We start from the raw sequence: 14,729 nt of genomic DNA on the forward strand, positions 1-14,729 counted from the left end.
AATTTTATATATTCTTTTGCAAATCTTTTATCTACAGAGAACAGAAATGACCAAAAGCGAATACACTCACTGTGATGCATTGTACTTCACGCACATATTATGGAACTCTGGAACTCATGTTTCTAAAGATTCAAAAAGAATAAGCTCCGTGCCTGATAGTGTGTCTGTGCATAAAGCATGGCTTGATGGAGTTTGTGGTGGTACGTAACATTTATGTTCACCTTGTAGAGGTTGCAATTACTGGTCTCAGAGGAGGAGTTTTGGCTCAGAAAAGGATGTGGTAAAGTCTTCTGCATGATGAAAGGAATCACTGGATCCCTTGAGCAAGCGCCAGCTAGATTATGAAAATCCCTGCAGAAAATGAGACTGCTTTTGCCTTTGGACACTAATGGAAAGACAGAGCTGAAGCAATTGCTGGCTTCCCTTGAGACAAAATCAGGCAGGCTGCTATGGGGAGCTGCAGTAAGCACGCTTTTTGCTGCTAGTCTTTTCATTACTGATGTCGAGAGCATGACATTCTTAACAAGGATCAAACACTTTTCTCTAAAATCTATTTCTCAGATAAGGTCTATGGGAAAAAATGGGGTAGAAGAGGGCAAGGAAGGAGAGGAAACTAATAAGGGAAATGCAGAAGTATTCTTTTGACACTAATCATGGATACCAGAAGATATAGAGATACTTTTTATTTTTGCTCCATTTTAAAGCTACAGCCTTGGGGAAATTATACTAAAATTAGGTTATTTTTGGTCCAGTGAACTATAATTCACTATTATAGCTAAGAATTTTGTAGAAGACAGACAGGAACAATTGTTGATTTCAAATCCACACTATTTTCTTATATAGATATAATTTATTTTCTTGCTTTAGGGTACTTCTCCATTTTAGAATTATTTAAAAAAAACCCACTAATACCAAAATTGTCATTTTGTGCAATTTTCCTGAGAATTTGGGTGGCTTTTTTTAAAAGGCCCAAATAAAAGTAAAACACATAGTGACATTTAAAAACCATAAACTCATGATTCTTTTTGACTAGAACTTTCATAAACAATTAAACAAGTTCCAGGTTTTGGTTCTCCACAAAGTACAGTGCAATTCTGAGTGGAAAACATGGATTTGCCTACTTTCAAACAGTCTTTGTTCTTTTTAGTTAAATGTCAGACACTCTCTTATGAGCTGCAAAGACTAGTTTAGGGCTAATTTCACATGTTGAGTATATATTAATACGCATTTATGCAAAGTTTTGCAGGCCAAATATATAATTCAGGGAAGTGTTTAAAGAGCAGACCCACTCTTTACATATCTGGATACTCAACACTAACATGCTAAAATACTTTGCAATTTTCAGAATAATATTGAAATGCATCCCCAAATTTACTCTTGTTCAGAAAAAAAACATGCAAAATTAGCATGACCTAACACACTTGTTCAAATATTTTCTCAACCAATAGCTGGAAGTAAAGAGTAGAAACAAATAGGAACAGAAATTGTATGTCTTAATGGAGAGCTCTATATATTGTAGTAAAACATGGACTTACTTGAGGGTGGTGAGCTCTGTAAGGGATGGCTGGGTGGCCTTGAGATAGCTCTCTCTCCGTGCAGCAATCTTTGGAGATGGCTTCGGACTTGTGTCTGAGTCTCCACTGTCATCATCCCCCATGGCTTTGATGTAACTGCCACTACGCATTCGTCGGCAGGGAATCTCGTCATCTTTTCCTCGTGGGGTGTACCCAGTCCATTCATCTTGAGGAACCTGAAGTGATAAACATTTCTCATTTTAGTACACTCCTGATGTTATTTCATAGCAAGATGTGACTGTGATAAGCCACAACAGAGCCATAACAAAAACTCTGATGGCCAAAGGCCCATTCTCAATCGTACTTGACCACGTGTTACTGTTTGCAATGGAGACCCACTTGTCCCTCTGCATAGTCACAAGCATGCCTGGAGTTCTTTGCTATTTTCCATTACTTCACTGGGAAGTTTCTAGCAAACATGCTGACACAGAAGCCTCAGTTAGGTCTAATACTTGGCTGGACAAATCTGTTTTTACAGGGGTATTTTCATTCAAAGCATTTATAAACCAGATCAGGGTGTTTTTGGTTCAACTCAACATACTGAACATCTTTGGGGAGGCACAAAGGCTGAAATGTGAATGTCTATATTACAATCTTTTGTGATAGAGTGTGCATAGGAACACTTACCGGGATGACTTTGGTTCAAGATACATTTCAGATTAGTGGAGCTATGTACTAATCATCACAAAAGTAGGGTTGAAAGTGTGAAATTTTACTACTGTTGCTTCTATAGCATAATTCGTGCAACTGAACACCTGCCAGTTTGCAGGGATCCTCCTTTTAAATTATGTTAGGCTGAGTGTCTGAGTCATACATCTCTTTATTCCTTCCTTTTTTCTTCTTCTTATTGATGTGCTTTATTTCTCTTTATCTGAAGTGTGTCTTGTCCCTTCTTTTTACTGGAAATCTGGAACACTGGGAATGTGCTTTCATGAGATTTTGAGACATAACAAAGGACAGTCCAAGAGCAAAGTGCTCTTGCCCACCCATTGTCTCCTTTCCTCTGCTCTTGGGGCTTCTGACCGTGTAAACCGACATCCTCCTTTTTCCTGTAACTACAGAAACAATATGCAGTGGAGTAGGGTTTTTGAAGCTATTTTGCAGAAACGTCGCTTTTTATGCTGAAGTTGAACCCTCGAAAGGGCTTTTTAGTAAACACAGTTTGTGTTAGACTTGAATACAAGTAGCTGTGAATTTTTAGTTTGCTGCTTTGATTATTCTCAGTGAATCAAGTCTATAAAGCCAACTATAGCTATAATGCTCAGAAAACCTTAGAAGCCACATTAAACAAGGAGTCACGAATCTGGGTTACTAAATTTGTCTTGCAACTTACAAATACTAACACCTACCAGGATAAGCAGTGTGTCTTTTCTATGGAAAGTCTGGTCTTCATCAGCATTGACCTTTGGCTGAGGATCTTGTGTATCCATTGCTTCCCAGGGCATATACATACCAGTTTGTTTAGAAAACCAAAAATGAAACACTGAAATGTTTGCTAACAGCTTAGCTTAGCTGTTGATTTCCATGACAAATATAAGTCTAAGTCCAAAGGCTGTAAGGCCTTTCAACTGTTACTGTTAATATAAGTAAAATTTTTGATGACCTTTTATCAACCCATACTGCTATAAAGTGCAAACCAAAAACCACTGTGATATACAAAGGAACAAAGATATTTAATGGTCCTAAGCCTTTATCAACTTATTACTAATTATAATCAATTTTATTAATTAAACTATTCACAAGCTACGCCTTTGCTTTGTTTCCTGACAATTTCAAAGCCAAGACCCTGCCAAATTTCTTCCTCCATGGACTCTTCTTTCCCTGCTACTGACATAATGATTTAGGGCCTTCCTTGAACTACCAGGCTCAAACAGCCCTTTCCTGTTGTGGTCTGTTCTCCCAGATCTCTCTTGGTCAAGTTTGGCCTTGAAACTCAATTGGAGCTTCAATATTTTCCTCAAAGAACTGAAGATTTAACCCAGGAAGTCTACTTTAGTTTGCACCTTTATCAATATTTCTTCTTATGACTTAGTCTTCCTTCTCAGGACTTAGACCTCCTTCTCAACTGCTACATGTTTTATTTAACTAATTCTTTCTTTGTGCCTTTTTAAAGTAAATTTCCATGTTGTCTTTAAATATGCTTTAGTTAACGGCTCTGGTAGCTCTACTTCTGAGAAACATTTAATTTCTTATCTTCCAGCAGCTTACAGTGTTTGTTGCATAATGATATTTTTTTTAGAAATACATTTTCCTGTCCTTCAAGAATATAAATTCCTTAAGGCAGGAATATAGATCAAATTCCAGTTTTCTTACTGAATGATGGCATGCAGAATTGTTCATCTATAGGAAGTTACTGAATAAATACACCAAAACGCTCTTAAAATATTTTTCTAGAAAAGGGTAAGACTGAGAGTACAGAATCCACTGGAGGAAAAGGATTGAATAAACAGCTCTGATATTTTTCCATGTTAAAAAAAAAAAAAAGAAAAGAAAAAAAAAGAAAAAGCAATATTTCAGTTCTATGACTTCTAAGTTTACACCTAGACACTAGATCTGGAAAGCTGATGCTTTCCTGGTATGTGTACCTTTTTTAAGTCCAAATGAAGCTGGGACTTGGTAGTGGTTTTGATTGTGATTTTTGATGTAGAAGAGTACACAGCATTTTACATTCCACCCCCAGCCCCTTATGACAGACAGAGGATAACATTTTTTTCAGGTCTTATTCTTGCACTGTTTCTAGGCCTAGAACATCATCAAACAGTGAATATACAATCTATATTCATACCACCTCTCACATACATTATGGAACCTACAACTTCTGCTTGTCAACTGTAAAATCTTGCCTTTTCAAATCACTCATAAAAAATAGAAGTTAAGACAGGTTTAGTAAAATCAAGCTCTGATGACATGTTGATGACATGCTCGAACTTCAGTCAGAAGTTTAAAACCTGTAACAGTGTATTTACAATCAGTTTTTAGGCAGATATTAGATATCAAAGTCAGAGTATGTAGAGAATCTGTAAATTCTCAGAGGATATGCACTTCGATCTGTTTAATATTTTATTCATTATGCTTTAATTGAAGATATTTGCTTTTTCTAATTAAGATAAATTAGTGAATTGATCTTTAGTGCACTAAATGAAATATGTTAGTATAATGTTAGGGTTGGTGTCTTTAATGGAAAAAAAGTCATAGGAGTTAAAGTTACAATGTTCATACAGCACCCTTAATTCAGTTAAGCTGAACACTTGTAGTTTTATTAAATAATAGATATACTGTTAAATTTAATGTTGCATTTTATAAGTTCAGTACAAGTGATGAGACATAGTTACTGCGGGCACACTTTCTCTGGAATTATTGAGTTCTGTTATCAATAACCCCATGTATACATACAATACTTTTTATCCCAAAGCTTCTCAAAATGATTTAGCTATGATAGGCCAGGTTTTGAATCCTGGTTGAAATGGATTTACCATGCAACTTCCTATTTACACATGCAAACACTATGATGAAGTTTGAATGCATTGCTCTAGTCCCACAATTTGTATGATGCGATCAGAAGTTTCCAGTTTGAGCTCTGCTCATATCAGTGAAGCAAGCAATCACTGAAAAACAACACACTACCTTTTTAGTAGCTTTTCCATCTTTTAAAAACACTAGATGCAGAAAAAGAAAGCTAAGCTGTTCACATAGAGACCAGGGCAAAGCAATCTCAGTGAGTGCCACAAATCTACTGGCTTGGTTTGCATATTGAAAGTTACCTCCATGTGCAAAACCAAAGGAAACGATACCAAAGTGACCCAAATTCCAATTCTGTATTATGGGTTAAGGGTAAAGTCTGTATGCCCCAAAGAGAAAAGGATAGCTATGGTTACAAAAGGCATCCAGATTCAGAGAAAAGCCTAAAATACCAATTCAGATATGTTTCTAATTTCAGTTAACACATTGAGGAAGTCAGAGTGTTTGTACAATCTTGTCTGCCTAGACAAAGCTGCAGTAGAAGAATGTAATGGATATCTGATTAAAAAGCTTTTTTAGTTAAATAGCTTAACCAGTTTTTTTCTGCAGGCATTTAAGTCTGTTTGTTTTTTAAAATTTTTGCTTTACTCTGTTTTTGGTTGTTTGTTTTTTTTTTTTTTTTAATAGTAACTTTTCAGTATATAAGAGAATATTAGGGGCAGAAATTTGGGTCCAGCTCCACTTTATCTTGTTTTTTGTTTGGGTAAGAGAAAACAGTAAGACATCATGTAACTGATAAAGAGCATTTGCAGGGTAAAGAGACACTTTAGAAGTTTTGCTTTGGCTATTACCAGTTGTAATGCATTTTATGAAAGGGTCTCAGAGCACTGTCTGTGTATTATTTGAGTAGGACAAACAACCCTTAAAGCTCAGCATTTCTTTTCATTGTACCTATTTTACTGTTTAAAAAATACAGACAGATAAAATAATGTCAATTGTTATGCCTATAGTCAAAACCTCAAGCAATACCTACTAAAAGAAGTGACCTGTTTTTCAGAGTGCTTTCTTTGGTGCCTAAAAGTAATGGCTGTAACAGCTCATGTGGACAATGCAATTTACTGTCACAGTAAAGTGTTTCACATTATGAGAAAAAAGTAAAACCCTCCAAAATACAAAGCCCTCACCAAAAGAAAAAATACAAAAATAAAATAAATCAGATTATTTCATACATTCTGTTTCTATACATATGGTTCTAAACATCCTGTAGTGTGTTTTCTTCTGCTGATGCAGAAAAAATGCTGAGAGAAGTGTCTCCGTGAACCTCCATCTCTTTTATTTTTTTCAGTCAGAGAGTCTGCACAAATTTTCCCACAGGCTCTTACTTTGTTTGAATGTCCAAAATCATGTCTTGCAAGGTCAGGTATTACCCTGCACACAAGTGCATATGCAAGGTATCTGCTGCCTTAGAGGATTAATGAGATTAAGATTGACATACTTGAGATAAAGCTGTTTCATGCTTTTAAGAAAATCATATTATCCAATTACCTTAGCAATAGCATTTTTCCAGTATCAGAATATCAAACAGGAACATCACTTGCATGATTGTTTTTACTCTCATGAAAAAAGGGGAAGAGCTAAACTCAGATCTAACAATGAACACGACTGTTTTCATTAAAATAGAACTATTATTATTCACACTACCAAAGTAATAGAGAACCTGGAAACATTTCATTCTGCAAATGATCTTTAGGCTCATGTACGATTCTTTCTTTACAAGCCTAAAAATGAAGAGTACACTTCACTTATACAAAAAGCGTAGTGAAACAGAACACCATTATTACACAGAAATATATAGAAAATAGTCAACAAAGGCCTCTGAGACATGCAGCTTGCTGAAACTTAAGACTTCAGCATACACCTAGAAATAAATTGTTACAGCTAGTTTCTTCTGGTTAAGTGGCTGATATTCTCTTGTAAACAGAGGAGACTATAAAGATGAAGTACTGCTACTAGCCAACATCTTACCTGGATTCAGCATCATCTAGTCCTGATCTTTAACTAAATTTATGTTATTCTGGAAGTGTTCACACTTTGTCATTAGCCAGGCTGGACTGACTAGTCCATTTCCTTTAATCCATTTTTTGATCTAAAGGAACTGGATTTTTCTAATAGGTAGTCTAGGACCCCAAATAAAGAAACCAAGCAAACAGGTATACTGGTCTCCCTCTTTTCAAACATTAATTTCAAAAGCTCACACATAGCGATATGTGAAATAAGACCAGAATGTAGTGACAAAGGTAAAGAAAACAGTTTTTATTCAATTTCTAAACAATAAATTAGAATACTTAATTTCCTTCTTTTTTTGCCCCAAATAGTTATTAACTTACCTTACTGGATGAAATAGCAAACAGACTGTCTCTATAACAAATTAAGTTCATTATTGATCTCGTTTGATTTGGCTTATTGCAGCTGAAATCATTAAAGCTTCTCCCCATGCTTTGCCAAAGCAATGTGGATGACTGTAGAAGTAAACAAAAGGACTGGAAGGAGTGGCTAGCGATTGCTCACAGCAGTAGACTTGTAACTTTAGCTTTCTATTAGCATGCAAATACTTAATGAATTGAAATCACATAACTGAAGAACAATGCTTAATGACTGCTCAGTGCAGATTTTTCAAACCCATGCAATTTGGTCTTAGTCATTATTATGCCTCTTCTGAATGCTGTAAAGGAAGTTTCAATTGCCATCTTCCACTTACTAAGCCTATTCCTGGCACTCATGAATATTGAATTAATCAGACCAATAAGTATGAGTAGCATTTCTTTCTATCAATGTGCATATGTTATGAATCATTGAAGTATGCAAAAAAAGGAAGCCTTAGAAAGCAGAAAGAACAATATATGTTTAATAAGCCTCAAGTGTTTTCATAAAGGCATATAGGAGGGTTGCCTCTCTTACAAACTTAATATGCTCAGTATCTGTAGCAACACTTGCTTTAGCTTGTACTCTTTGAGCAATCATGTTCTACTATAAATTAATTTAATTTAGCTGATTTATCTCCATATTTTTTTACGAGAAGAAAATCAACAACCAGAACAAAGAGCCTGTCCAAGATGGAGCATTATTTCCACAATACTGTGCCTACCCCTTGCATCAAACATGAACAAACAGGGTGAAGAACTGCAATCCTCCTTCACACAACAGTAGTTTGGAAATTCTTCTAAAACGGCATGAATCCTCATAGAGTCAGTCAATAGACAAAATTCTGCAAGCACCACTCCAGTTTATAATGTTCATTCATCAAAAAGTGTCTTAACCCACTGGCTTGTCGATTTGATTCACATTCAGTTTTATGTAGTCTTTTACATAAAGACTATGTGTGTCTTTATGTGTGTCTTTTACATAAAACTACCATGTCTTGATTCCAGACAAATTTTCTCCTTCTGCTTTATGCATAAAAATCCAACCAATCAACCCTGAAAAGGGCCAAGCCAATACAATGATTCCAGCCAAGTGCCTTACATACTCTGCAGAAAGGAAGGTAAACAGCGACTACCATGTCCATTAGCTGAGGGTAACATAATTGAAGGTCCCAGAACAGGACTCTCAGCTGGGACCTCAAACTAAAACTGCTTCAGTGATACTCATGTATGATATTCTCTCAGTGGCAGAGGGTAGACATTCGTTCTCATCTTTCACAATATCCTTGAAGCATTCCATGCCATTGTTTATAACAACATATGGCTTCTTAGCCAGTTAAGGACAACACGGTGACTGTTAACATGAATACCAACCCTTGAAAGGACACTTTCAATGACTAGCGATGGAGAAATGTTTTCTCATTTCTTCTATATATCTTCTTTTGTGGTGACTGGTTGCCATCAAAAGCAATCCTGTTAGATGAGATGTCATTTTATCTCTCTTTCACTACACACCACCACAAGCCCACTATCAAGCAGACAGCAGGAAACTGACTAGTGGGTGGAGAACATGTAGCTGAATCTGAATCCTTGGAAGAAAACAAGTGGTGGAGAGAGCATTTTGAGAAACAGTGCTTATGCTGTTTCTTTTGGCTGACTGTAACTGGGTAGTTTCTAGTGCTTTGCTAATGTGCTCTCACAGGCAGCTGCTGTAAGTAATGCAGTTAAGATGACATCTCCAGCTGGCTATTAGCTTCTGTCATATTTTAGTGGCCAGTGGACAGACTTCACTGAATCTTCCACAACCCTTTGTATGGATTACAGCAATGCAATATACCTGCATAAGAAGATTTCATTTGGCTGTAAGGAAACTTTCTTGGTTTCAGAACACCACACTGTGTCTTTGCAGTGACTCTAAATGGTTGCCTCTCTTCTACAGTAGTGTCCCCTTTGATATCAAATCAAGGTGACTGTCTTGACTCTCATCTGCTGGGAACTGAATTGGTATAGACCAGGAAACCTCAAATATTTCCTAAAAACTGGTTAGCAGGCTGGGGTTATGTCAGTAAAACAAAATTAGACACAAACTTATTTGCATAAAAGACTCCTGGACACAATTCAAAAACTGTCTTTGGAAGCCCTGGCCCATCAGAACTGTCACAGTGCCTCATCCATCTGCATGACACATTGTTTAGCCTTTGGTGAGAGAAATACATATCTATCAGAAATCTAAAGAAGACAGTCCATTGCACAATTTCAGGGTAAGAGGATGAAAGGACAAAGAATATACAACAGATTGATGTTCTTATTCCTTAATTCACTAGTGACAGGAGCTCACCTGTGCAACAAGCACAATACAAGGCAGAATAGAAAATGTGGCCAGCTGACCAGGCTCAGACCACTCTCCTGGCACTGTAGTGTTTCCTCACTCAAGAGCTGTACTATAAATTCCATTTTTGAAACAAACAAACAAAATATCCAGTAACTGGATGAAGGGAAATACTCCTTATGACTTTGCACAGACTGAGGAAAATGTATCACTGCTCAGCGTTTTCTTCCCCATCTACTTTGCATGTTTCCACAAAAAAAGTTAAGCTTTCAAACTCAGATGAAGGTTGAAATGTTGTTTCTGTTGTTGTTACCGTTGTTTGTTGGTTTTTTTTTTAACAGTGACATTACTGAAAATGGTAAGATTAGAACTCTCCAAACATTTAAGGCTACAGAAAGAAGTCAGATCCAGGACTGAATCAAATCTTATCCACGAAGGAATTGAAATAGATACCAAATGCCAGCTGTTATGTGCAGCCATAATTTTAATAAGCATTTCTCACATAACAGTGTATGTAATGTAGTGTCACCCAAGGATGTTGCTAACTCCTACTTATGCTATGCTAGCAATAGGATCCAGTTGCCAGAATTACGTTCCTTAATGGATGTGCTATTAGACTGTAAGGATGGTAACAGAATGAACTGATGGTAATTCAAGTTAATGTAGAAAAAATAACATCAGTGCCAGTATATTCAATATTGAGAAGTTACAGGATGCCAATAAAACTAAAGGACAGAGAATTATCACTTAAAGGAACATGGGCAGATAAAACTGCAGCTAAATGTGAAGTACTCACATTGCTGTAGAACAGCTCTCTTTGTACTTAGGAGGCCTCCATTACTGAATTACTGAAGACACCAAGGTCAGTGGTCAGATTTTAATTAAATGAATAAGAACACAACAGTTGCTCATGGTGAAATATGTGGCAAGATCACTCTTACCAACACAGTTGACAATTTCTTTTTTTATTAATTTTTTTTAGCTAAAATAAAGGACTGCAAAGATAAGGAAGACAATTATACTGAAATACTCTCCTACATATTTGTCTCAGTATAGCACTGACATCTGAGTGGGTTTGCAGGTAGGCTAAATAACCAAGATATAGATTTAAAGGAATTACCTCTTAGTAATACAGTTTTTGAAAATAAATTATTTTGTGCTTTCTTTATATTTGCCACAAATTGTATTCATTATTCCTATTACCCATGTCACTATTTAAAAACTGAAATAAATTAGTTTTCTGTGAATATTTTTTCAGTTTTAATGTTCCTAGATACTAGTTGATTTTAAAAATCATGAATATTTAAGAATTTCGAAATGTTTTCATGATTATTCTATTACCTGGAAGCTGACGTAGAACACATTAAAACATTTGACACTTTATTTCACAATTGTCCAAATCATTTCCATAGCTTTAGCAGAAGTATGTTTCATATGAGCTCAATAAAAAAAACTTGACACTTATACCTCATATACTTCATAGTTCTGTCTGGAAAATTGAAGGAGAAATAACATATGCACTACTTTTCAATTTATAAGGGAATATGGAGAAAAAAAGGCAAGTACTGAGATACATGAAAAATAGAAGGTCTATATTAATGCATGTTAATACAACTTTCATATATATATATACACATATATATATATACAGGAAGATTTGAACATGGTAGTTGCATCTGAAATGCAAACACTATAAATGAGGAAAACATAGACATAAACTGAAAATGCAGATGGACTGGCATAGATAACCCCAGTATAACAGATCTAACATAAATTGCTGTGGTGCAAGGATGAACACCTTGTAATTTAACATACCATGTTAACAAATCATAATGTAGTAACTGGTCCTTATTAGCACCCTGAACCTAGGATCTCTTTGGCCCTCCATGGACATAGGCAACAGAAAGAGGCTGGAACTGGGACTGAGCAGTATCTCCTAAGAAACTATGGAAGTGCCTTGTCCTGAGACTGGAAAACAAGTCACTTAGAGTTTCTTAGCACTACACATGGTGTAATAACGCCCATTACAGGCAACCTTCACACAGGAAACCCAGTGCAGTATGAACCGGAACCCTTTGCCACCAGAAAATTCTGACTACATCTAGAAACTTGGGTCATATCTTTTTTTATAGTATTTCTCAGTGTATCTCACCAAATGGCAAGCAGTGCAAATGTGGAACTCTAATGGTTGCACTGCTGTCTCCACCTACTGCACTTCAGTTTTGAGAAGTTAAATTTCCATCCTCAGCCCCAAGTGTCTGACACAACTGACTTCAATCTCATCAGTTGTGACTAAAGGAAAACTTACGAGTGACTCACATAAGAAGAAAAGAGGATTAATACAAAAAATGTCATCCCTTGTATTTTTCTCAATCTCTTAACAAATGGACCAAGGACAACGTGGACAGCAATTACGGGGAACATTGAATGGCAAAACTATAATCAGAGACAAACTCTGCAGTGTATTTGATACTCTATTAGCTCCAAAAATCATGAATTCATAGAAAACAAGACTGTTAAAAATATCCCAATGTATTTAGACCCTATTGTTTGAAGAAAAGAACTGCCGTTTACATTTTGTCTTTATAGTTTTGCCTCATTTCATTTTTTCCAGAGGAGAAGCTAGCAGAGAAATAGAGGCTGTCCACTGCCTTATAAGTTTTTCTTTCAAGGGAGGGAAACCATTTTGAAGAAGAATTTTGATAAAACATGAACAGTTCTTTCTCACCTTCCTTCACTTTTGTCCAACCATAAACCCGGATCAAACAGAAGTACTTTCCTGAAGTAGAAATCAACTAAAAAAAAGGACATTATCTTTGTACAGTCCAGCTCATCACTCTTAAAAGAAGAAATAGAAGATAAAAATACAATTCTGCTCCCAAAATGCAGGTAAGAGGAAAAGATTTGCTTGGTGGTCTTTAGACTAGTCTGGGATAACATCTCATTCTGAAGATGCACAGTGTTTGCTCAAACCTCCCCTAGACCTCCAAGGATGAACATCGTGCCTCAGCACCAGGACTGGAAACAGAGACTGCTGGGGTAAAGAAAGACAGTGCAATGCAGGAAGACTCTGCACTCGATCCAAATTCCAAACTATGAGAAATAAGCCCATCTGCAATACAAACTACTGCCAACTCCTTCCACAGAACAGTTATGTGGAAAATATCACAGCAAGTGAGATAATTGTTTGTTATTTCCATATATTTTACACTTAGAATTCATGCAGATACTTTTATGATAAAAGCCCTTACAAGCAAATGTGAAGTCAATGTTGCCTGTGATCTCTAATGTACTCAGATCCGTCAAGATAAAGAAAATTATCCTGAGTACCCTGAGTTGAATTCTGATACTGTCACAAGATGAGCTTGCATAAACAAATAGTTGCCTCTTTGAAGGATCAGTTTAGGTCGTGAGAGTTTATGTCCTGGACCACAGACAACAACTTAAATTACAAATGAGTTGATAAAAGCATCTATTAAACATTTAATGGGTTAAATAAAGAAACAAAGAAGCACCATAATAATGAAATTAAATTCTCATTTGTCCACTGTGGTAATGAATTTCCAGCTTTCTTCTTACTTTGGGTATTTCTAATTGTTCTAACAGAGGACACCAACCTTTTGGTACAATCATGAGAAGGTCACCAGGAAAATAACAGATATACAGAATAATTCTACAACCCACCAACAGACTAGTACTCTGCTGCTGTTAATACACATTTATATTGCAGGATAGCTAAAAGGCCTCAGTTAGGTCCTGTGCCCCATTGTGGAAATACAAAAGGGAACAAAGTCCAAGCCCCAAAGGGCTTGTAGTGTAAAAAGATAAGTGATACAGTGAAGAGAAAAGCAATGGGATGCATTCAAAATAGACTGACTCTTTTAATACCTATATGCATTTTTCATCCTTTCAAGCTGCCAAGAGTGAAGAATAATCCTGACTTGCTTCCTCGAATCTACTGCACTTTTGAATATTACTTCCAATGTTAACTGATGCTCAGTTAAGATTTTCCTTTAAAAAACCCCAACAATTTCAAACTTGTTATATTTCCCTTGTTTTTATAATGACATATCATTAAAAAAAATGAAATAAAATTAAGTGAAAACCAAAATGAAACTACCAGTAAGGATGGGAAACACAGTGAGAATTTAGTTATTTTAAGTGAGAATTTAGTTATTCTTACCCTTGACAATTGTTGGACGTATTTTCGTACAGACACAGATAATGTCCTCTAATTCCACTTCAGGAGTCTATTCCTGTCAGCTAAACATTATCTAAAGGTCCCTATGGAGGTGTTCATTTAAAGCTGATGCTGGCACAGTTTTTCACTCTTTTCTAGCCATCTGGTCACATACTGAATTGTCAACTATTTTATCTGAGCCCAAGAGGAAGACTGAAGGAGTAAACAAAAACATCAACAAAAGAAATCTCAGGGTCCAAAGTAACCACAGCAATCAAGCCTAAAGTTATGATTTCTTCTCACCCACAAAATTCAGACACAAGAGACTTAATAAAAAGAAACCCCAAAGCTCGAAAGATTGCAACCTGAGGCTATTTTGAAACCCCTCTCCCTCTGCAGTCCATACACAGATCTGTAAACACACTCTGAGCATTTGTATTGCCTCCTCTTCCCTCACCCCACGCTCCTAACAATTAATATAAAATATACATATCCATTCATTTACATTTAAAAATTAGAATCCCAGAGACTGGCTATCAAAATTATTTTACATGCCACTCCATAAAATCTCTTAATATCAATTTTTAAATGTGGATGCCTCAGTCCTACGCCTTGTCTGCATACTGACTTAAAAAACAGAATGTGGAAGCTGACTGTCTCATTCAAGCACCCATATGAGAGATCTCGCTACAGTTTCTATACAGATAGACAAGAGTCCCACTACATTAAAATGAAACCAAATCATCTTAGCAAACCTCTTTTTTCCT

The 14,729-nt window shown here is 36.1% G+C and overlaps 1 protein-coding gene across 11 annotated transcripts in view; it reads right to left on the reverse strand.

Moving 5' to 3' along the window:
• The window catches only part of DLGAP1 (DLG associated protein 1), a 410,369-nt gene that overhangs the window by 122,535 nt on the left and 273,105 nt on the right, over nt 1-14,729 (reverse strand). For all 11 annotated transcript variants that reach the window (XM_027650834.1, XM_027650828.1, XM_027650832.1 and 8 more), the window contains one exon: nt 1,536-1,750. In XM_027650834.1, coding sequence (XP_027506635.1) covers nt 1,536-1,750 — 215 coding nt within the window. The remainder of the gene's footprint in view (nt 1-1,535; nt 1,751-14,729) is intronic.

This window comes from Corapipo altera, unplaced genomic scaffold, assembly GCF_003945725.1.
Source record: "Corapipo altera isolate COAL_440 unplaced genomic scaffold, ASM394572v1 24, whole genome shotgun sequence".
NCBI classification, from domain to species: Eukaryota; Metazoa; Chordata; class Aves; order Passeriformes; family Pipridae; genus Corapipo; species Corapipo altera.